A 24279-nucleotide genomic window follows, 5' to 3' on the forward strand; every position below is an offset into this window, starting at 1 on the left:
TTCAGGTAGCTGTAGAGTCACATATTTCGATTAACTACCTAAGCAATGAGAAATCTTGCCCAAGTTTACTGAGTATTCTCATGAAACGAGAGTTAAAAGAAGCACAGACTGGCTTTGGGGAATAAGGAATCAGAAACACATCAGTCAAGGATGCATACCCAGTTTCTGACCTTCTCTGTTTTACTCAGTTCAAGAGGTCTATTACTTGCTGCCCCCTCTTGAATGGTGCTGGAGAAAATGACAACCCATATAGATCACTCATAGCTGTTTATCATCTGCAGTGACCCGCTAGCACCTTTTGTTACCTCCGACATGTAATATTTTTGGTATAATCTACAGCAAGTAAGAAGCAGGGCACATACTCTAGTGCTTAGAAAATCTGACTGGGGAGATAGATCCAAGTACTGAAGTCTTCTAAATTAAAAGAAAGTTGGAAGGTGCCCTGTTGTTAAAGCTACTGAGTTGAAATTTTTTTTTTTCTGTTTTCTCCTGGTGAGATGAACCTTATACTCTTTTTTGCTGTAGCCCAGTTCCTACAGGAAAGATGAAGGATATGCTCTACCTTGGAAGCTCTATGGATTTGACCTCTGTCCCAGGAAGGAAGTTGGCAATAAACCAAAACCTTGCACTTTTGGGTGAGTGCTGTAACCACTAATCTATTTCGGAAGGCTATAATTATAGACAGGAGGTGGGCAGCACTGTCATCACCTCCTGCTTCTGATTTTAAAAAAGAAAAGTTATGACTGTATTTGGCAAAGAGTCCAATGCTATCTTTGTGCATCAGCCATATTCGGAACACACCTCCTTGAGCAGGCCCCTTGAGATTTAAGGGGTAGAGAAGAGTATTCTAAAAAGATTAACTTCAGCCTAATCCCTCCAGCTCTTTCTGCATTTGGGGGAAGAGGAGAAAAACTGACTCCTCCAGAGGGTGATTCAGAGCATCTAAATTTAGGTACTTGCTCTGAATCACTCCCTCCTTAACCTAGGGAGGCATCCTGGAGACAACTGATTCCACAGGCAAAGGTTATCCTCTGTGACTGTTCCTCTCTCAACATCCCCTCAACTGTCAGTAACATTCTCACTAGTTTAACTCCACCATAGCTTAGGTGGGAAGTTGTCGCTTATCATCAGATACCTGTGAGGCAGAAAGGGAGGCATGTCAAAGTTGTCCAAATACCTGGTTAGGAGCTGCCTAATTCCAGAATTTAGATAGTTAAGTCACTAAACAAATAGACCGATTTTTGGAAGTTATAATCCACCAACAGTTTCATAAATCGTTACTGACTTCAGTGGAACCAAGATGCAAAACTGGCACTCAAGTTACTATTTTAGATTTAACATTTTGGCAAATCACACCGCAATTTTAAATAAATTTAAAAAGCAACAAACAACTTTCTTTAAACAGAGAAAACATAGTAGTTATAATGGAAAAAGTCTTTATTACTAAATATATTTATATAACAGTTTTAAATCATAAATCAGCATGGCTTGAAATTCTGGTAGCATTCTGTTGTTCTTTAAATACTCAGACTTAGCGCTTTTTCCAGGTGAATTTCCGTCTGGCTCCCTCTTGACCAGGCTTTTTACGTTCCTTCACACGTGGGTCGACTGTTAATAGTCCAGCTACAAAACACAGAAAAGCACCCATTTGTTTGCTGTTATTAGTTAATATTACAGATATACTACATGGTGGGGGGGGGGATTTAAGGCAGCCAAAAACTTCGCATATGAATTGTAACATCTAGAAGGGTAAGGGTTCAGTATAAAACATACTGAAAGGAATTTCATCAGATCCTCTAACATTTTAACTTTTCTTTAATAACTGAACCTTCTTCACATTTACCTTTTCAAACCATTAAAATAATCCCACATTGTTTTATATCTATATTGCTTAAGCCTTTAGAACAGTGGTCTCCAAAACTTTTTTGATCATGCACTCCTATCAGTAAAATATTTTTGAGCATGCACCCCCAATATATGTGTATTTATTCATTTATAAATTATATACACTACTGAAATTCTAAGATTTTCTTCCTGCACCCCAATGGATCATCTTGCACAACACCCCACTTTGGAGACCACTGCTTTAAAGTACGCTTAGTGTTTCCAAAGTATATTTGGCAATGTCCAAAACATGTTCAGAATTATGCTGATCTCATTACAGATACCAAACTCGTTACAATGTCAGTTTACAGGGGTATTCCTAGCAAGTCATACTTGTCAGTACTGAAAGCTATAATCAAAGAAACTTGTTACAAAGATAATAGCATGAAGATAGCTTTACTTCCGTGGATGGTAATAGAGTGAAAAAAAAATAAAAATCATAGCTGTTCTGCCAGTAATACACACAGGTGTTCTCCCTACTAGTCCAGAAAGAGCATAGTTAAAAGCTCACTGTTCATAATTCTGTATTTGCTGAAACAATATGGCATCTAATCACTGAGAAGCATCAAATATTGCAGTTATCCAAATGAGTTCTATCTTATCCTAGGTAACTTGTAAACTCTAAATAAAGCAAGAGAGGGAAGAAGCTCCTTCAGTCTGGCTAGTTGCACATAGTAATGTTTATCGTCATTACCATCCCTTGAAAGCTAAACCTCTAGTGTTTACGTTCGAGAATAAAACTTTTTTAAACATGAACAAGCTGCAACTAACCAAGTAAAACGAAATACAATCAGTATCTTACAGCTCAATAATGCCTGATCCAGATTTATTTGTTGATGAATACACATTCATGTTTTGTGATTCTATCTTGAAGCAATATAAGCTGATTAATAGACCTAAGAGAGGTCATGAACAGATGGAAAAATGCTCAAGAAGTCATCCAAAATGTACAAAAAGGATGCTAGGAAACAAGTGAAAACAGTTTACAAATAAATGCAGATCCCTTTCATACAATATACAAGGTTTCACTGGGATTATTTACTCAAATTTGCGCTATCTGATCCTTAAATGATCCTTGTATTAATTCCATTAATTACCAGAAACACATCAAGAAACATTGAAATAATTTCAATTCCTACCTTGCCTCATGAATTCCACCTCCTTTTCTGTCACGAAACTCCTTAAGGCTTTTGCAGAGGCTAAACGTATTGCTCCAGCCTGTGCGGCTCTTCCTCCACCAGAGACTGTGCAAACCATATCATGTTTTCCAACTCTGTCAAGAAACTGGAAGGGGAACAACAACTGTTCTCTAAAAATAAAAAAATAATCATAATAATAAAAATTAGATACATGTATATAAAGTTACATGCTATGTACATTTCTTATCATAGTATATACAAAAACATAGTTAACTTCAGGCAGAGATCCAGAAAGGCATTCATTGCTGATTTCCTACTGGTAACAACTAAATCAATGGGAAATTAGCAGCTAGGAGCATATTCAAACTGCCAGTGGTAAGTATTTTAAGTTCGGTTTTACAATTACTTTTGTTTCACTAATTATCTATAGATGCCAAGATCCATCAACTCTATTCTTGAGCTCAGAAGAAATCACAATATAAAATAAAAATCACGTAAGGGATAGAAACCTTATGTCAGCCTTATGAGAAGTCTTCTCTATATCAGACTGTCCACATCCCCCAAAATCCAAAGCTTTACATGAAGCGTCTCACCTTTGCTTCCACTATGTTACTGTATGCCAGAGTAATTACACATGCATACAATTTGCAAATCTCTCAGGACACACTCAAAGACACTGTTTATTTTTAAAATAAACTGCAAGCCCTTTCCAAGGAGACCAAAATTCAAACTAAATAGTCTGTGCTCTTAGTTTTTGCATCCCTTCAGAAAGGGAGACAAGAAACACAGAGCAAGGCTTACCTATCAGTTCTTATACTACTGACTCCTGAAAACTAAGAGGAAAAGCAAGACCAATTTTCATAAGACAGTTATACAGAAGCAATACCATAGCATCAACTCTGTGGACACAGAACCAAAATATAATTGCATGTCATGACTTTTGCTGGAATAGTTTAAGTACAGTAAGAATATAGCATTTCATAGTGCTCTCACCTGTCCTGCAGCACTGGGAAGTAATGTAAAATGCCTATTCCATTCACTGTAATTTTTCCAGTCCCATTGTCATAAACTACTACAGTAGCTTTTGCAGTTTTTCTTGTACCTTAAAGGAATTAAAACCAATCTGTTATGAGGCTTCAATATTCTACAGAACTTCAAGTGCCCAAGAAGTTAAGCAAATCTCAACACTTTCATACAGCACCAGCTGGTTTTTTTTGTTACCTCAGCCTCCAGAAAAAAATTAGGAGAAGGAAATAAATACAAACAATGAACAACTAGCTTTCAATATATTTTAATCAATGTCTATTAAGGTGGGGGGGTGTTGGGAGGAGGGAGAGGTAACACTCTACCTCCCATAACTTCAGTAGATCAGGACACTTTCTTGACCCAGCGATGTCACAGTATATAAAAAAACAGTTTGTTGAACATTTACCATAAGCAAAATTTCTAGTAATATTAAAATACTTTATAAAAATCGTACAAAGGTACAGAAGTTTAAGAATATTCACATGGAAAAGGTTAATGCTTTAACTATACTGGTATAAGCAATGCCTATGCATCATTTAGCATGGTTTCCTCAGAAATTACTACTTACAGTCAGTTCTCTTTCTGTGCATTAACTTCAAGTTAAACCATGACAAACACTCTGTGCTAAAGCCTCAGACCAATCTTCTATAGCACAAAGGAAGCAATCATTCTGATAAAGGAATTATGAAACAAATCAGACATTTTTCTTAATTTAGGGGGGTGATGGGACACACAAACAAGACTGTTCTTGAACTTAAAAATCTGATGGCTTTTATTAAATAACATGGGTTGCATGTTTATCAAACTTCAGTAACTACTGTTCTGAAGACACTATTGAAAACCAGTGTGAATTAAATCCCAGTTTGGAGCTCTCCCATCTCCTTGTTGTCACATCATCTTGAAGCCAGCCCATCTAAAACAGAACTCTCTAGCCATTTTACCCCTCAAATTCTCTGCGACCTTCATTCTTATTATCATCTGCTGCCTGTTGCTGAAGAATACATGTCATCTCTGACTAAGATTCCTCTTAAATGTACAGCATTGATATAAAGTGTGTGCGAGTGCATATGCTTTGTCCAGAAAGTCACCAGACTTTCCTATACATGTTGCTACATTACTTTTTCTAGGCAATCACTCATATCATATACCATTCTTCCACTATGTGTCCCTCCACTGAAAATGTAAGCAGTCTGTATTTAGAAGATAGAGACCTTCATGGCTCTTCTTTAACATCCCCTCTGTCTCGGTAGCAATGATCGATTCCCATCTCTGTCCCATAATGCCAGCTGCGGTTCATCCACTTGTTAAAAAAAAATTTAGGAATTCCCTCTTTGCATTTTCCTAGGCTGTTTGTAAATATCCAAATGCCTTGCAATTTAGTCTTTGCATCTTAAAATTCTCCTTTGCTGGACAGCCCACAAAAGTAATGATAAAGGTTACTCAGTGGTGTAAGCAGGCCACTTCTATACTAAGCAACGACAATGTTACATCCATGCAATTCTCTGTGTTTGTGCTCCCCCAGTCCCTCGCCCTTTATGTTCAACAATCAGCTCTTGCCAGCAGTGAAAGTCCTTTTGTATCCTACAATATGTAGCACAACAGGGTCCTCTCTACAGAGGTACTACTGTACAGAAATACAGATAAAAAACTAACAGTTGATAGACTCTTTGCCAAAAACTTGCACTTTGTTACTAGGCCATGTCATAACTTAGTATGCCATAACATAATTAACAATTATACATGCAATATACACATAAAAATGTAAAATTAAGTAGTGACACATGCAGCAGTGCTGTACATACTATAAAGAAAGTCGTATGAAGAGGAAAAAATTCTGCATCAGTACCAACCAACTTGAAATTATTACCTTCACCAGTGCTGAAGGCCACTCCTTGCTCATCATACTTCAAGGGCTCAATAACTACCTTTTTTAACTGCACAGGAACTTCTTTGGAAAACTTTTGTATATGCTTCTCCTCCATGTCAACACATGGCAACGCCATCAATTTTTCTAAGAGTTGAATAAATCTTGAATACTGTAGACAACAAGACTTCATTAAAGGATGCAAGTGTAATTGCATTTGCTAAAACTTTCTATTTTTATATAATTGATCTTTCCTACTTCACTTTTATCGATGATTTCTGACAAGATGACACTTTTGCACCTACATGCTGATTTAAGAACAGCATGCAGATGCATCATTTTCTGTGTGACTAAAGATACCTAGTCCTTTCTTCAGGCAACAATGAAACTTTAATTCAAAGCATAACCAAGTCCTTTGTAATACAAGATTATTGTATTAGAATGAAGTTCATCTCACTTTTTAAAAGAAAACATTGAGGGGGGTCTTCATTCTTTTATTATTGTTTTATTAAAATGGCAAGAGGAAAAAAGGTTTTCACCTCATTTTCAGTTAAGTCAGCATGTTCATTGACTTGGAAATAATTTTATTTCACTAAACTGAACCTCTTAAATGATTATGTTTCATAATATATACAGGAAATACCTATCTACCTATCTTTGGCTGTTCAAGCTGAGTTACTTTAATGTTTATGATTTCCTTTAAAACCGAACAATCAAGCTATTTAAAAATTCAAGAGATACTTGACTTAAAGGGCAACCTCTTGAAATAAATTATCCTTTGCTACTGTGTGGTTCTCCTTCCCCGTTACACCCCCCTCCAAAGTTCTTCAACATGTGATTAAAGAGTAAAACACCTCTGCGTTAACCCATTTGTGCTAAAAGCTGGGATGTCCTGTTATGAAGTATTACTGGCAGGAGCACTAGACAGCTGGTCACTAGATGTAAAGGTATGCTATCATCTAAAATGGAGTTTTCACACAGATATCATAACCTTATTTTTGAAGTTTTCTTTACTTACAAGCTGTTATTAAAAATGTTTTTTCTTCCCCCTGTTAGCAGAGTCTTCAGCATAAAATCAATACTTTTCTTGTAACCTAGCAATAGCCCCTGGAATTCTGACAACACTTAGAAAGCCACTTCTGTCTAACGATACGACACAGACATGTGGTTAAGCCTTTGAAGAGCAGAAATATAACAATACAAAAATTTTAAAATTATAGAGGCTATAGATGAAGAAAGCTTCCAACAGTTTTCACTTGCAGAGTGCAAAGGAAAAAAATATCAGTAGCTCTCATTTTGTTTAATAATGCAAACACCACATAAAATTTTGTTGCAATGGCAAAATTTAAGAATTTGAGCAGTTAAGACAGGTAGCTCATACCGAGACATCTCAAATACATTTAAACAATGTTTGTTCCTATAGGCTGAGGCTTTGTGGTTTTACATGTGAGAGGCCAGTATGTAAAAAGGTTTGGGTTTTGGGAGGGGTTTGGTTTTTTTTTTTGGTTTGGTTTGTTGGGGTTTTTTTGTTGTGGTGTTTTTTTGTTTTTGTTTTTTTTTTTAGTTTACTGTAGTCTACTTTTACACACGTAGAGTGTACAAAAACCAAGCAGTGAAGAACATCAAACTGTTTGGTTGTACAACTAGACCAGTTCCTGGCATCCTGAGAGGAAAAACAGCCACTCCAAACACAGGAGCTACTGAAAACACTGAGGTCCTGCTCAGTGGTAACTGCTTCTATTGCAAGCAAGATAGAGGAAGACTCCTGGGTATACCAGGATAGAGAATTCACAACAGCAATTTCCAACTTATGCTTACGGACCACAATCTGCTCGAGACCTTTTCACATCACCCATAGACAAGGAAGCCATCCCATGTTACTGTTCTGGATGACAAGTGAGCAAAGGGCATGTTTGCTGCTGCTGTGCTATTTTTGCAATGATGTTGTCCACAGGACAAAAGAGATTGAAGAACATGGTTTCTAGGTGAGAAAATACTTGGGATGCTCAGACAGTGTTATATTCTCTGGTACTATCATATTCAAGCTTAAACTTCCAAAAGAAAAGTGAAGCTGGCCACATAGACTGAACCTGCTGTTACAAAATCTAATGTTATTTAGGGGACTGTAGAAAAAAAAAGCTCCGAGTGAGAAAAAAGCATACAGCCATCAGAATGAGAAGTCTTATTCCCAGAAATACATGTAAAGAAGGACTCCAAATCTAGACAGGGATACAGTTTTCAGATACTGGGCAAACTGCAAAACCCTCCTCTCTCCCACCATATTTTGATATCAAGGAGAATATAACGAGAGATATCTGTATCAGACCACAGATCTATGTAGCTTTGTATCTTGTTTCTGATAATTGATTCTGTAACCAATCACTAAGAAAAAGGAGTCCTCATTTCTGATCAGCCTTCTCTGTGATTTTTCTATCATTATCATGTCCTTCTTAAAATTAAATAATCAGAAACCCTGTGCAGGCTTACCATTACACAAATCCATCGTGTTTCACATGTTGAACATTTACCCCTTCTCTACAACAAGCAACAGAGGTTCTAGCCCTGTCTGGTTTTCACCTGTAACTAGAATAAATGACTGTTTATTTCTATTATAAAGAGTTACTATACTCCATTCCTGACTACATAATTAGACAACAAGGAACAAGGGCTCTAGGCCTCAAAACGTTACCAGGAGAAAAACTAAACTATGTTGGTAAGAATGGAAAACCCTTAATAGTTATGTACTGTGCTAGATAAAAAAAGCGACACAGGTCACTTTTCAAAACATGAATGTGACAGTGCTGTGAGCATATACAGACTTCATGAGAAGGAAGAAAATTCTTTTGAAGAGCACCTGCTTCTACATAGTACCTTTTCAGTATCCAAAAATATACCCAGAATCCGTACTTTTAAGATACAACCCTCCTTAAGATTAGAGAGATTAATTACTTACATCATCATCTGACAGTTTTTCTAACAACATTTCTTCCAATTCAATCTTAGTCAGCCATCTGCTGCCAGCCAGGTTTCTGTTTAAAATATCACATATATTCTCCCTTTAATTAACCATGCAATTAGAGTTACATCACAAAGGACCACACATACAGTCAGTCTTCGTTCAGAAATACATTTTCCATTACAAATGAATACAAATCACATTCCTATAGTAAACATGAGAATGCCTACATTGATTTTAAAAGATCTGTCTTTTGAAAGGGATGGTAACTTCATGTATTGAGTTAACCACATGAAAATTATGAGTATCAGTTATACATTATTCACATTATTGAAGTCCGAGATTGAGCTAGAGTAATATTGTAATAGTAAGTGATCTTCCCCACAACTTAGGACTTAGTTTTAAAAACCTGCTGCTAGGGAAAATTTGGTTTACAAGCAGCAAAAGGAAAAAAAAAAATCGAATGTTAAAATCAAATTCTAAAGTAACAGAATTTTATCTCTGGTCTTTACTTTTCTGATCAATGCAAAAAACTCCACTAGCAGTAAGCATAGTCAAAGTACTAATGCAGCAATGACACACTGTATTCTATCTACTGTGTAATCTTTACCTGCTCAGCACAGAAACTGCAGTGGTGATAGCAAAAGCAGAAATTTCTAAGAAAACAGCCTCATACAGAAATGCTAACACAAAAAAACCCCAATGTTTGAAATAAAGCTTTGTGAAATATGCATGATGTGACCAACTAAACAGAATGCCACCATAAACATACATGCCAACATTACCAGGTAAATTTAAGGCAAAGCTGTAACTAGCTTCTTACCTCTTCGGGTTTTTTAGAAACAATATTAATGAATGTTTTCAGCAGCATTAAGGAAGCTGTGATTTAGAAAAGCACTCCTTCTGTAGGTGATTTTAAGTAATACTTCTTCTTAAGTATGTATTTTAATGCTTTTCTGAGTCAGGACATAAGAAACATTTATTTAGAAACAATGCTGGTTTTCACAATAATTTTAAAATAAGTTTCCAATCCTGACAGACTCAAGTATATAATTGCATTTACATATTGCTACTGCCAGTGAAGTCAATGACATTTTTTACATGTGAAAAGCTATAAACTTAAAGTAGTTTAAGATCAGGTCCTAACTCTACAGTTAATATTACAGCATACATCCACAATAGATTATTTTTTTTGGGGGGGGGGGGGAGGAACAGCCCCCCAAAACCAACCAAAACAGCTCTTCCCACTTACCCTTTACCTACACTTCGGAGGTAAATTATCCAGGCTAATCTCAGAGGAAGTACCATATCCAGTGTGGAAAATAAGTCTCAGAAATCCTTCAAATTCTCTGAGCTTTTACAAACCTAACATAGAAAAAACCTTTCAACTCTGACTAGCTTTAGGTCATTTTTCACATCAGTAAATCCACTGGCTGAGCTCTGTAAGGAGTCAGGTTATTTTTCAGCAGCATACACCAAGAAACTAAATGCATTTTTTCCCTTGTCTGCTCAGAAGTTAACATGAATCTAAGATAAAACATTCTGTGGGTCATAGGACACTATTTATATCATGAAGAAACATGAACTTCTGTTATTTAAGAAATTGAAATAATCTCAGCAAATTAATCCTTTCTCTTCCTAACAAACAACAAATGGCTGAAATTAAGAAATGACAAACCAACATGATGTGCAACTGGAACAGCACATAAATCTGGCTAGAAAATACACAGCAAGAACAGAGATAAAAACAACTTGGACAGTGAAAAAGTAACTATACAGAAAAGGAGTAAATGTCAAAATCAAAACTTCCTAGCTGTATCCATTTCTTTTAAAGACTTGCTTAATTTAATATTCTAATAGATCATAAAATCCTTGCAAAAAAATCTCAAAATAGCAAATCAAGAATACAGCCTAAGAGAAACAAACAGTTCTTGAAGCAAATAGCCATTTCAAAGAAAATGCTGACTGTATGCACTAAGAAACTAACAACTGTAGCATCTCCCATAGCTGCTTCTGGTTGACATGTATCTTTCCTGTCCAGTGGCTAACTAGCTGAAGAGCTTGCTGTGAGACGTTAAAGAAGAAAAAGAGAAACTAAATTCAATTACTAATAATGGTGATATTTAAACAAATCCAACCAAATAAACTTTTCTAAAATTACTATAGTTTTTGATGATTTAGCTGTTCAAAGCCATTAGAAGAAAACGAGTGAAATAAGTATTCTGATACTCTTTAAGTTAAATATTAGTAAGTAAAAAATATTCAAGAACTAAAATTAATGAAAGACTATTAAAAGAGCTCAGCTTCAGGCCTTAGGATTTTTCCAACAGATAAGCAACTTATTTGGAATTTTAAAAGGCCTTATGCTCTTATAAAGAATTTACCTCCTTTTTCAAAAACCTTTAATAAAGAAATAATTAGAAAACTTCATATACAGAAACACAGAATCCTGGATATTCTCTACTTATTTTCAAATCACACTTCAGAACTTTTATATAGGAGAGAATATTAAAAAGATCTTGCAGGGAGAGATTAAAGAGGAAGGGAAATAGGTGAGGTTTCCCTATTTTAGCAGTCAGAAGTCAGCACTCTACAACGTACATACTACAGGTAAGACCTTTCAGCCTGAAATCACCATACAAATATTAGACAAGGAGTGGGGAAAAAGTCGGGAAATGTGTTTGTGGAATAAAAGGCAGGTAGGGTGGAGAACTACAAGAAGTGCCAAGACAACATATTGAAGCATTTTAAGAAAACTAGTATCAATATTCACTCTAACTGGAAGCTTACTTTTTTTCCTTCTGAGGAAGAAGGTCTTGAGCTGCCAGTTGGTCTTGATATTTCTGAACATTCAGCAGTTTTTCATATGTTTCCTAAAATGTATATGGAAAAAGTATTTAAATGCATTTTTCCATTTAATATTTAAATTTTGTTATTTAAAACACATGCTTATGTTGTTTTACTCTCTAAACACTTAAAACACAGAGGTCAGAAAACAAGCAGAGCTCTGACAATTAAAAAAAAATATAGCAAGTTAAATCTGAACCAACAAACATTTAGGACAGTATATGCAGTATTTTCATATGCAGTTGAAAGTAATTAATTTTGAATTCTGCTATTTTTATTCAACAGTGTTTGTTGCCTTCTTACATGTACTTGTAAAAAAATCAATTCTCAACTGTATACAGAAAAGTAACTGCATTTGTAGAACAGATGTAACTCCAAAACATACTTCACAATAATTTCATCAGTGCAGCCACATTTTAGTTTGACTTCCTCAAAATACTGACAAGGCTTAAGATTGCAAATAATTTCATTCAGTTAGATTTTTGTACGTTTAGAGTGTCAGCTTTATTGGTGGCCTGTATCAGTCAGAACTCCCTCTTACCCAGGCACGTCTATAGGGACACACATAAAGTTGTACATTTACCATAATCAGAATTTCTGTTCTTTCAAACATTAGATATATTTACTCTGAATTTTCAGTGTTTTTTTAAACAGTTTTCTCAAAATTCTTAGCTATGCTATTATTTTCAAACAATGCTGTGACAGAGATTTAACACTTCAGAAAGACAAAAGGAAAAAAATATTCCAAAAAGTCACACTGAAAATATTACAGAAGAAACACACTTTTAATAAAGCATTTTTGGGTTTGGGGTTTGGGTTTTTTTTTCAGTTCATGAACTTTTGGAGACTATCTGGTTCTAAAATATAACATCTAATATTCTAAATTACAACAGTGATTCAAATCACAAATTAAATAGGAGTATTTGTAGAATAATTATAAATGATATTGAAACAAAACAGGACTATTGTATTACAACAAAGTACTCATATGCCAAATAATTTACTTCCATTAACAAGTGAAAATAGCAAGCTTATCATCACTTTAATATACCTTATTAATATAATGAGTTTTAGCAAATACTAGAGAAAAACTACAGTGTAAGAATTAGTGGGGACCAGGGACAATGGTTGGGGTTTTTTTTCTTTGTATTACTTACAAAAAACAGTGAAAGAAGCAATGTGAGACAGCTCTGTATTGTCAGAAATTAACCAATGAAATACTAGTTCTTAACGTAATACTGGAATTTGCAACAGGATGCAATGAAATTTCAGCAACAGTTCACATTAAAAAAAAACAAAACAAAACCCCCTTGCTTAGTATAAACACCTACTGTTCAAACTGATTTATACACTAATATAAACACACCCACACATATACTAAAAATATTTGTACTTAAAATGTATGAACTAAGAACAGACTGTTATCTGAGCTGCGCTCAAAGCATTTAAATAGGGACAATTCACTGAAGTCTCTGATGCAGGTCATTGGTGACATTTTTAACAGCACAGTGGAACTGAAGTATTTTTGGAGTAACTCCACAGTGTAAAATCCTGAAGTACAAAATTGTCCGCTTTTCTGAGACAGCGTAAGAACTCATACATTATACTAGTATGCCTTTCAGAAATCCTTCATTTTTGATAGAGATCAGATAGGAACTAGGAAAATTTTTCAACTCAGAAAAAGTCTATTTATTTTCAAACACAGGAAGCATCATATAAAAGAGCACAACAAATCATATTTTCAAATATTTCCGAACCTCACAAATATATCTGTAGATCTCTAAGATAAAAAGATATCGTAGCACTACTTTGGGCAAGATTCACATTGCATCACTAATAAACTTAAGGGCTCCATTCAGAGCTGACTATTAGGCTGCAAAAATTATTGACTATACATTAAAAGTACAGCCATGATTTGTGTTAGAGGGCATGAGATGTGCCTGACACCGAGCAATTTTTAGGCATCTGTAGTTAGACATGAGAAAGAATCGGTATGGAAACTTCTGCTCTGGGCTGTAGAGGGAGGGAAGAGAAGGGGAAGCAGGACTGGGGCTGCCCCTCGGCCATCTGGGGAGAGCTCACTTGGTACAGGCTTAGAGATTCCTGGGAGCTCCACGAGTTTCTACGTTTGGAAAAAGTCAAACCAGGCACAAAGAAGATATTTTGGTGTTAGGTGATGAGAGGAGGTACTGGGTTACTCGGTCTTATAAATGTGTAAGGAGGCTTTTCACTTTACTGCTAGCCTCTCAGCTTACCTCCTGCCTTCGTAAGGCACAGTGTCACCTTCCCACCTGGCAAAAGCAGTCTCCAGTCTGCCTCCTCAGGAATACCCATCATCCTCACTACGCTCTGGCATATACTCTTAGGTATTGGAATGGTCAGCAAAAAAATATACATGAACCAGGAGCTCAACAAAACCAGAACTATATCACAGTTCTTCAAAAAAGGGCAGGGGGAGGGAATCACAGTTGTCACCTTAGGACAGACTGACTATGGTCAGAATTGCTTCTAAACAGCAACTGAAGTATTTTCAGGTAACATGACACAAGTTAAAGGAAGACTTAAGGATTTTGCCATCATATTCAGAAACTACTGATAAACACAGGCAAATAAAGATATAAAAAAAGATATATAATAAAGATTAAAAAAAGATATAAAAAATAAGATATGGGTTGCTACCCACTAGTTTTTAGCCTCAGAAATTCATTGTTACAATGACAAAGAAAGCTTTACAACAGCTGGAACAGTAAGATTTTCCCAAAGACTCTCCCTAGGTATTCCCAAAGAACACCAACACTCCACAGCCTGTTTAAGTTCTAAGAATGTGCACTTCTAAGAACTCAAATGATCTCTTTACACTGTTCTGGTTAAATTACAGTAATCATGTCCATTCATACAAAGAACCCTTTACACAGGAGATGAAGTCAAACGACATTAAAAAGTGGTATTTTAAAATACTTCCAAGTGTAAGAGAAACACTAAATATAATTTCCTGCGTATTTCTGGCAATGAAAGTGGACTTGCATCTCTTCAGAAACAAAATTTTGGTCTGAAGTACTAAAAAAAAATTAATGCATGTATTTAATCATCTCTCTGCAGAGAGATGAAGTCAACAGAGTAAAAGAACCACTCACATATGAAGTAAAGTGAGCCTTTGCAAAATCAGGAATCACATGTAATGCCCAATAATTTATCCAACAAATCTTCACTCCCCAACGGCTAAAGCAAGCTTCTGAAGACACACTTGCTTTTTCAAAGCTGGCAGGTGAAGGTTTTACTAATCACTTCAGGATTCAATAGTCCAATTCATGAATGTACACATCTGTGTGTCTTGTAAACTCAGCTATTACACAATCAAAACAGCTGATTTTACAAGATTGGCAATGTACTGAGACACTTCCATTTCTAGTAGAGAGATCAAATTTCACATCTCTACAAGGATGCGCTCTTCTAAAATAAAAAAAATTTATATTTTTCTTACCCTGCATAAAAAAAATTTAGGGAAGAAATTAGCAAATGGAACCCGAGAAGGGGAGATTTTTACAGGGAAAAAAAATTTAATTTTAATGTTTTGGTTAAAATGTGCTGCAGAGCCCACATTTTACATCACAGTTTGCGTTTTTCTTTGCTTATGTGGTTTTGACTTCAGCATATACTTTGGGGGTTTTTAGGTTATTTTTTTAAAAGTTACACTGTTCTATTGTTAGAGCATTTACCTCTGATCTACAACCTCTGATAATTCTAAAAAAGTACAAGAAGCATGACAGAATGGTATGAAGAGACCATTCTGTCTTGTTCTGCACATTACAAAAATATGCTATTACTCTGAAAAACTTTTAAGTTAAATGATGATCAAATATAATATCAACTGTTTGTGAAATGGTGTTTCATGCAAGAAACATTCCTTCATGTATCAGAAGAAAAATAAATTGTCCCTTTCCCTACAGCTAAACTTTATTCAACAGGCAGAACAAAGACAACAATGGAGTATAAAGCAAATATCCTTTATGAAAGTTCATTTAATATTCAAGTCATAACAACATATATATTGGCAGTTATAATACATGCAAATATACAGTTTATTTTTAGTAAGTGGACAATATTATTTATTAGCATTAACTAAACAAATAATGCTGCGAGCAGTTATATTACTAGCAATTAATAAAATTCAAGTTCCACGTGAGTCTATGGAGTAATTAATGGCATACAAGTTTAAGCTAAATACTATGTTTATCCGATTTATTAGACTTAATGTAGCAATTTAAAGGACATCCTCAAATGGGATTGATTACTTAGACAGTATTAACATACAACCCTTTTTTTTTTCCCCTAGCCAAATTAATTAGCTTTGAGACTTAAAAATACATTTTCTTAAATACACATTAGTCTAATAAGAGGTTAAAACAATGTTGGGAATTTCATGCAGATTTCAGCTTTCATTTGGCTGACAAAAAAAATCTCCCGTTAAACCTCACTTAACGGATTTAGGTTTATAGAAGCCTACTTAATGAAAATATTCAGAAACGGTCAAAGAACACTCAAGTATCCTATACTAATGAAAAATGCATTTGTCAAACCGATTTGTTTTAAGGTGGTTGCCACACTTAGAAACAAGATGCATGCTATTCTTTTAGAGATTTCCAAGGCAAGCTTGCATACTGTTTCTAACTGCTAGGAAGAGCTAAAAATAAACTTATGCTCCTTGTAAAATTTGTAATTTCTTCATTATGATGGAATGCAACAAAACATCTTGCCCTTGGGTTGCTCTGTTTCAGCCAAAACAAATGCAAATGGCTTGTCAGATGACAGCTGTTTGATAAGGCTCCTCTACAAGACCTGCATGCTTTACTTTTTTCCGTGAAACTTGGGATGAAAGGCAGAAGGCAGGAAGAGAATTAATGTAGCATACAGTCTAAAGGCAATGCTACAACCGTGATTAAGTAGAAAAGTTAAAAGGCACAGATTTTCCACAGCCTCGCTGCGTGCAACCCATCCGTGTAACAAGTTGACAGGCCTAGCGCGTCAGCTCCATCATCCTCTCCGACAGCTAAAACGCAGCATTGCATCCCTTTTCAGAGAAAATTTGCGTCTGCACCATGAAGCGTTGTACATTATTTCTTAGCACTGCAGGGGGCTCAAGTCCATATGGAACCTTCACAAATATTACCACAGATCAAACCAGCGGCGTTTCGAGGCAGATTTGACATACCTATTTAAATGAACAGCAGGGGTCCTCGGGCTGCCTCAGGCTGTGCAGGAGAAAACCTCTGTGGAAAGCCTATGCTGCAGCTCCATTACTCAGCAAAGACACACTCTACATTTATCATTCATTTCATTTCTGCCAGGGCAAGAAGCTCATTTGCCCAAGGTCAACAACAAAAAAAAAAAAAAGGGGGGGGGGGGTGTTTTTTATTCTCCCAAAGAAATAAATGTACCTGACAAGTGGGGATTTTGTCCTTTGGGTATGTAGAACGCAAATAAATATCAGATAATTCTAATAAAAACACTACGCTCGGTAAAGCTGTGCACCGAATGTGATAACATAAAATTTTTTTTTGGACAACAGACTAACCATAGAACTAACTTTTTAAGACTATCTAATGAGGAAACAAAATCTGACATGATTGTCCAATTAAATATTTCTGCATACATTATTAATGCTTTTGTCTTCTCTAAGTACATGTAAGAAAAATGCACATCTTTATATAAACTCTTCTAAAGACATAGATAATGCTTGCACCACTGATGGTCATAGATATGAAACGTCTGTTCATAATCCATGTTAAGACTCAGGGTCTAGCGATGTTCTGTTAGATACAGCTTTTTTCATAAAGATAAAGAGATGCAGATCCTTTACTCCTGGAACCATACCAGTCAGAAAAAGCCTTAAGTTTGCATGAATGGAACAGTCTTAGAAAAATCAATTAAGCAGTTTAAATGCAAATTTTCTTCACACTAAATGTCAGCACAAATAACATTTCCTATAGCTTTGCCCTTCAAGGGGAAGGAAAAAAAAAAACCACACAACCACTATTTTTTATTCTACAATGAATTTTCCTAGAACTAGCCATTTTTGTTGTATATGCATTCTCCACTACTAACCAGATACAGCCTATAAGAAAGCATTCAATAGTCAATGAACAGTCAAATGAATAGTCAGTCAAACCCAGTGCATAGCCAAAATTGTAAAATAAACCAAAAATTAAAGCCAGAACTATTACGTGGTCTGTTCTCTTAAATGTGACATAAAAATGCCCCCAATAATGGATATTGTGACATAAAAATATACAGTGCATTTAGCTTCAGTGGTGATATTATGGCCTACTGCAAAAACATGAGTAAACTCAGGAGCTCCTGATGCACATCTCTACAGTAACATGTACTTGACTGGGAGCTAACATTATTTATTACAGAGTATAACATACTTACATGCATTAATGAATAATATGACTGCTTGCCAGTATAAAAGAGAAAGTGAAATGGTCGGCCATCTTCTCCCCACTGGATTTCTAATGAAAAGCAAGATTAGACAAGAAAGCAATATACACTCACTAAAAAAATCCCTTGTATTTAATTGCAGTTATAAACCTCTTTCATAATACTGATTCCCTTTTTAAATATCAGAGAACAAAGACATTTTACGGGTGTTCAACCTGTCTGAAAATCTAATGATTTAGACTACTGTGTTAAAAACCAATCTCCATCTGCAATTATAACCAAATATTTAACAATATTTCTAAATATCATTTAACATGAGGGAATCCCTCATGTACATCTTAAATAAACTTTCAAAGACTGTACAGTTGGTATTACAGATAGAAGTATCCATTTTAGAATAGGTAAAGTACAAATTGAGACCACTGAAATTTACATAATGATTGTGAAAGATGAAAGATTAACAGCTCTGGAAAACAGTGCATTAAACCCAGAGCAAATTTTTTATTAATATAATATGTCTAAACTAAACTAAGTATCAATTGTCTTTTGTGGGTAACAGCTGTATTCAGAACTTCGGTGATTTTAGGACTTGTTCAGGTTGGTACGTTTGGAATATTTAAATACAAAGACCTATGCTATAATTAGTTCAGCAAGAAAACATATGTTCCATATAATTCAGCACATCCAGTTTATTTTATTCATTAAAAAATGTTACTTAAGGACAAATAAATTTCAACTTCGGAAAAAAATCAAACTTAAATATAACATGACAAAGATCTTTTCCAAATAAAGTGACAAAAATTAAAACCTGAGAGCTTTTTACAAATTAAACTGTAGAGAAACTCCCAGCCATATTATTCAGTGAAGTTCAAACGAAACTATCTATAAGCTATAGAGAAAGACAAGACTCAAAGAACCTGTCTGATAAGCACGATATATATTGCATTGGAACATTAAGACATAATATCGCAGAAGTTGAATGTAAAGATGCAAAACTTACTAGAACAGAAGGAATACAGGGGGCTTTTACCCACACACACTACTAATGGAATGTGTGAATTTCCATGTATGCAGCTGTGAAAGCATATTTTGTTGAAATTACTGTTCAGGGAACATTCTGAAGTATAAATTTACATTTCTGTACTTCAAAGTTATCAAAGACATAATGCATAGACAAGACAAAGCTGCTTTAAAAGAGATACTTATTGAAAGTGTTATTTTTAGATGTAAATAAAGATACACGTTTATACTAATTAGTTTTTACACTCCTCAGGACACAGCTAGCATTTCAAAGATTTCTTTAGTCCTGAAAGCATACAGAATAGTAGCTTAGTTTTGCAAGAAAACAGCCCTTGGATTTTTAAATTGCATAATGATTAACTCTCTCCTACCCTTTCGCTTTCTACTTTCTACTTCACAATACTGTGAAGTTACAAAATAATGTATGATACCATTTGAAAGCTGAAATCCAAGATTTCAGATAATTTAGGCAGCTTTCTAAAAGACACACAATCAAGTATCAATTAATTCCAGGAACAGGAAAAGGACAGACGGAAAATAAGATTTTGCTGATGATCGGAAGTGTCCATGTGGGACTCAATAGCCCAGCGAATGTAGAATTTCACACCCATGCTACTAGTTCATACTAAACCTGAGTCATAAGTGGACAACAGGTTTTGACATATCTTTTAAATATTCTACGTAAGATTAACCTGGCAATTTCAGTGGAGTTCTCGCTGACAACATATTGGCATATCACTGACAACCAGGACTTCATAAGGTGTCTCAAGAGCAAGACCAAAGACAGTATGGACATAAGCACAGAGTTAGGACTTTCAGGTCAAAACTGAGACATGATTGGGAGAGTTTCCACTCTCTCTGTTCTGTCAACTGGCAATTGCAAAGCTGTAATTTCTAAGCTTTTAGAGCAATGAAGTTACCAGGAAAACTTTTGGTTTTAAATAGTATTAATGAATATTTTATGGGCAAGATAGACAGCTCTGACAAAAAGCTACTGAATTCAACAAAAGGTTTTCACATGACTTCAACAGATTCCACAAGTCATCCTACCTATTGTTTATTTTTAAACAATGAAAAACATTTATCTATAGTCAGTTAACAAGATGTCTGAAAAGACCACTGGTATTCCAGAATCCAGTAGTATTTTTTTATCCTAAACACTAGAATATCAGATCAAGCTTTTACTGCTCATGTCTTAGCGGTTATTAGAAACATGGGGAAAAAAGTAAATCTGTGAAAATAAGGAATTCTACACATGCAAAAACTCTAATACTTAGAAATAATAAAAATAAATGAAAAAAATCTATGAACACTTACTCCTCTGCTCTGGAAAAATTTCAGTAGGATGCTGTAAATAAATAAACAAACAAATATCAGCAAAAGGAAAAAGTTACTTAAAATATCCTGCTACAGTTATTCAGAAACGCAACAAAAAATTCCTACCTTCATCATGGGCCTGGCTTGTTTGTCAAATAAGCCAGAAGGAAAGAGATAGGCAACAGCTCTCTAAAAACAAAAAGAGAGATCATGTATGTAATTTCTTTTTCACAAAAGCATCATCAAAACATGTCTCAGGTACTTTCTTGTAGAGAAAAACAGTGCAACTTCTGTACAGCAAGCAACCAAATCAGTAAGAAAGAGTGCCGCATACATGTTGTGCTGAAAAGAAAAGCAGATCATTTCCTCAGGAATCCTCAGGGAAAGTAAAACCTCATTCTGAAGGCTATATTCTACTATATTAGTATGAGTGAACTTACTTCTGCAAAGTTTAGTTTTTATGGCATACATTTAGCATAACTTAGTAGAACTACTCAAGTGCAAAAACCACCTTTATACACAGTGATTTCCCCTAAAATTTCAAGTGCTGTGACTTCTAGAGGAAACATTTATCTTTCTGAAAAATATCAGTGCTTGTTAACAGTGCCTACTGACAGACATGGAAATTTTATTTAAAGCAACTGGACAAAGCGAAGTTTTACACATTTAGAATCCCAGTTTCTACAGACATTTCCTCAAGTCTAAAAGCAATGTTTGTTGTGGCAGTAGAAGGTATTTTACATAGCCTAAATAAGCATTTCATTGATCACTGCATTTGGAAACAAATGTGAGTCACTACAATCTTTGCTGAACTTGAACTAATTGCTTAGAAAAGAAAGACTCTTAAATGCCATCTTTCTTCTCCTTAGATACCTACGGGTTTGCTAAAACAATTTAGAAAAATGTGTGACATTCATTACACACTCATTGTTTCCCACTGTTTTCACTAAGTACAAGGTACATCATTTGCTTTTACTTACCCTACGTAATATCCACCACTATTCATGTGATGTATGAAGTTATTATTTGCCTCCAACAAATAAAGTAGGTACACCAATATTCCAAATAATTTGGCAAAATGTAAGGCAAAGCACCTTACAAGGTTAAGTCTAATGACACGCATTTCTGTTCAACATCATCTTACTCTCCCTCTTCAATGTAACTGAAACATAATTTAATAAAACAAAAATATGTATTTATGAGAGCTGTTTACTTCCATTTGGTTTTAAAAACAAAACAGAAAAACGTAGCCATCAAAACCCCCCAGATGTAGGGGTTTGGCAAGCGTAGCCAACTTCAGACAGTGGGTAGCAGAGCTTAAGACAGAAATCTTGTGCTTGTACAGTAACATGGACTAACCGAATAAACCCCTCTGGCAGTGCTCTTGTTTTTATTTCCATTAGACAGTACGGAAAAGTAGAATTACAATAAAATCAGAGTTTAAAATCTTCTCTTAAGAAGAACAGCTCTTTGTTAGTTAGGCTACCTCAGGGCTATTACTTGCTGATAATTTTTTCCATGGACATGGAGTGGTTTGTCAGTGCTTCAACCGATTTAATATGCATGGAGTGTAAAAAGACCTAACCTATTACTTTCATTAATCCCCTACTGGCATTCTGAACAGAAATTTTGAGAATTCTGAAGCAAACAAAAGGCTTAACTTGATTTTATGAAATGGTAATTTTGTTTCTCTTAGTGACTACTGTATTCCCATTTGTTAGTCAATGGGCATTTTATGCATATACACAGTAGGTGAACACCTATTTATGAACAAATGGGGATTAATTATGATGACAATAGAGATCTGCTGTGAGCCAAATGATGTTAAACAAACACCTTATATAATATATTAAAAGAATTTATTACAGGATACTGAGACTGGCTGTGTGTGTACTTAAGCCAGTCTTTATACAAGCATTTCCAGAATCTCAGTCAAAACAGTTACTGTAACTATGACACCTTAATAAGTGCCAAATATAACAATTTAACATTTATAATGAAGAGAGCGGCTACCATCTGAGACCTACTTCTAGAAAGTTTACTTTATATTGCTTGAGGGTATACTCATGTCTTTCACACTAAAGCATAAAAAAGCCTGCATTAAGAAATCCCAACATCTACTTTCAGCTCTCCACACAACAACTAGCCGAATAATAATAGTTCACTTCGTAAGTTTGCTTTTTTGTTGTTCCAAAATGGAAAGAAACAGTCTTCCTACCTTATCCCTTTTTATGGAAATGCAGTCAAGGATGAGGTATTTGTCTTTACATCCTGTCAGGAACTATCCTGGGATGCAACAGACTCCAGTTCAACTTCATTCAGAAGTCTCTTCTTAAATAGCTGTGTCCTCAGACTGTACTTTTAGCAACTACATAGCAAGTCAGTCTGCCTCTCAGAAACTTCATTTATAGAAGCTGATTTTTTCTATGCAAATGTTTCAGTTATGTAGAAAAGGAGTACTTTGGAAAAACTGTGATTCTCAACACTCATGTGTACTAGCAATAAAATAAGATGGTGGATCAACCTTAGGAATGACATCAGAATTAGTCTCTCCATACTGCAGCTGGAGCACATAAATAACAATGAAGTATTTTCCTGAAATCTTTTGACAATGTCTTCAGATTTGGAACACAGGCTTCCTTTCAGGAATCTCCATGTCTTGAGTCAAAATTCTGGAGAATTAGCTGTACATTCTGCATTTTCCTGAACATCCAAAAAAGCAGGTGAAAGTCCCTCTTGAAACTTTAATCAAGGTTTAAACGCTAGCAGTAAAGTTCCCAAGAAACCTTTTCTATTTAACTGCAGTTTTCCATTCCAGGAGTGGTTTTTAGCTTAAGGGTCACAGCCCAATCTTTCTTCTAGTGCTTAATTTCACTTGAACTCTACATGAGAAAGGAAGTGTCATGCTGAATATGACCAAGAACTGCTCTCTTCAGGCCATTATTTCAGCTATACAAGATTCATTCACCCCACTGTAGCTTCCACAGGTTCTGGGCTGCCATTTCACAATTCTATTTGTTAAATCACACTGTTGCCATTGTCTTTGGAAACAAAACACAACTTTCTAAAAAAGAAACATCCATAATTATTTTCAGCAGAAGCATGATTAAAAATCCTGGACCCTAGTAACACAGTGGTGTTTCCAAAAATTATTACATACACTACTGGAAAAAGGTGGAATGGGTACAGGCTGCTTCTGCTATGAGTTACTAAAAAAAAATTTTAGCCATTTCCTTCATGATTTGAAAGTGTTTGTTTTCAAACTCTACTGTTGATCCACACAGGAAAAAAACCCACCCAGTAGTCACACCTTCAAAAATAGCAGATCATAATGAATACATATTAGTAACAAGATGGTTTACATCAGACATTTCTTAAACTGTGTTGGTAAACTTAACATTCCTGTAACAAACGAAAAGGAATCCTGTTATATCATCCCCTGCTGAGGGACCGAATAATTCAATATACTGCCCACAGGACGACAATGTCTTTCACTTGCAGCTATAAGTTTGAATTCAAGCCAGTTGGAATAATGAAAAGAAGCTTCCATCGCTATAAAAAAAAAATCATATTTGGCAGTCTTTCAGACATGCAAACCAATTCATTAAATAATCTGTCCAGCATTCATGTGGCATGTTGTGCAAATTCAGCATACCTGCCACACCTTCATTCTTCCCTCTTCATTGTGCATGTTGCACATGCTGACTTCTGATCCTCCTTCCCTTCATATTTATCTACAAGCCAAGAAGTTTTGTTTGCTCACTTTCTCAAACGTCAGAGACTAACTC

General features: G+C 35.3%; 2 protein-coding genes across 2 annotated transcripts in view; one reads left to right on the top strand and one right to left on the bottom strand.

Moving 5' to 3' along the window:
- TGFBRAP1 (transforming growth factor beta receptor associated protein 1) overlaps window positions 1-8500 on the top strand; it is a 67447-nt gene extending 58947 nt beyond the window's left edge. Inside the window, exons 12-13 of the mRNA XM_075057629.1 lie at window positions 526-635; window positions 7561-8500. Coding sequence (XP_074913730.1) covers window positions 526-635; window positions 7561-7696 — 246 coding nt within the window. The 3' untranslated portion in view covers window positions 7697-8500. The remainder of the gene's footprint in view (window positions 1-525; window positions 636-7560) is intronic.
- The window catches only part of MRPS9 (mitochondrial ribosomal protein S9), a 34787-nt gene continuing 11927 nt past the window's right edge, over window positions 1420-24279 (bottom strand). The window contains exons 3-11 of the mRNA XM_075057631.1: window positions 20618-20680; window positions 20492-20522; window positions 18146-18225; window positions 11660-11742; window positions 8867-8942; window positions 5917-6085; window positions 4017-4125; window positions 3024-3193; window positions 1420-1623 (exon numbers count right to left, since the gene is read on the bottom strand). Coding sequence (XP_074913732.1) covers window positions 1532-1623; window positions 3024-3193; window positions 4017-4125; window positions 5917-6085; window positions 8867-8942; window positions 11660-11742; window positions 18146-18225; window positions 20492-20522; window positions 20618-20680 — 873 coding nt within the window. The 3' untranslated portion in view covers window positions 1420-1531. The remainder of the gene's footprint in view (window positions 1624-3023; window positions 3194-4016; window positions 4126-5916; window positions 6086-8866; window positions 8943-11659; window positions 11743-18145; window positions 18226-20491; window positions 20523-20617; window positions 20681-24279) is intronic.

Source organism: Buteo buteo, chromosome 25 (assembly GCF_964188355.1).
Source record: "Buteo buteo chromosome 25, bButBut1.hap1.1, whole genome shotgun sequence".
Lineage (NCBI taxonomy): Eukaryota > Metazoa > Chordata > Aves > Accipitriformes > Accipitridae > Buteo > Buteo buteo.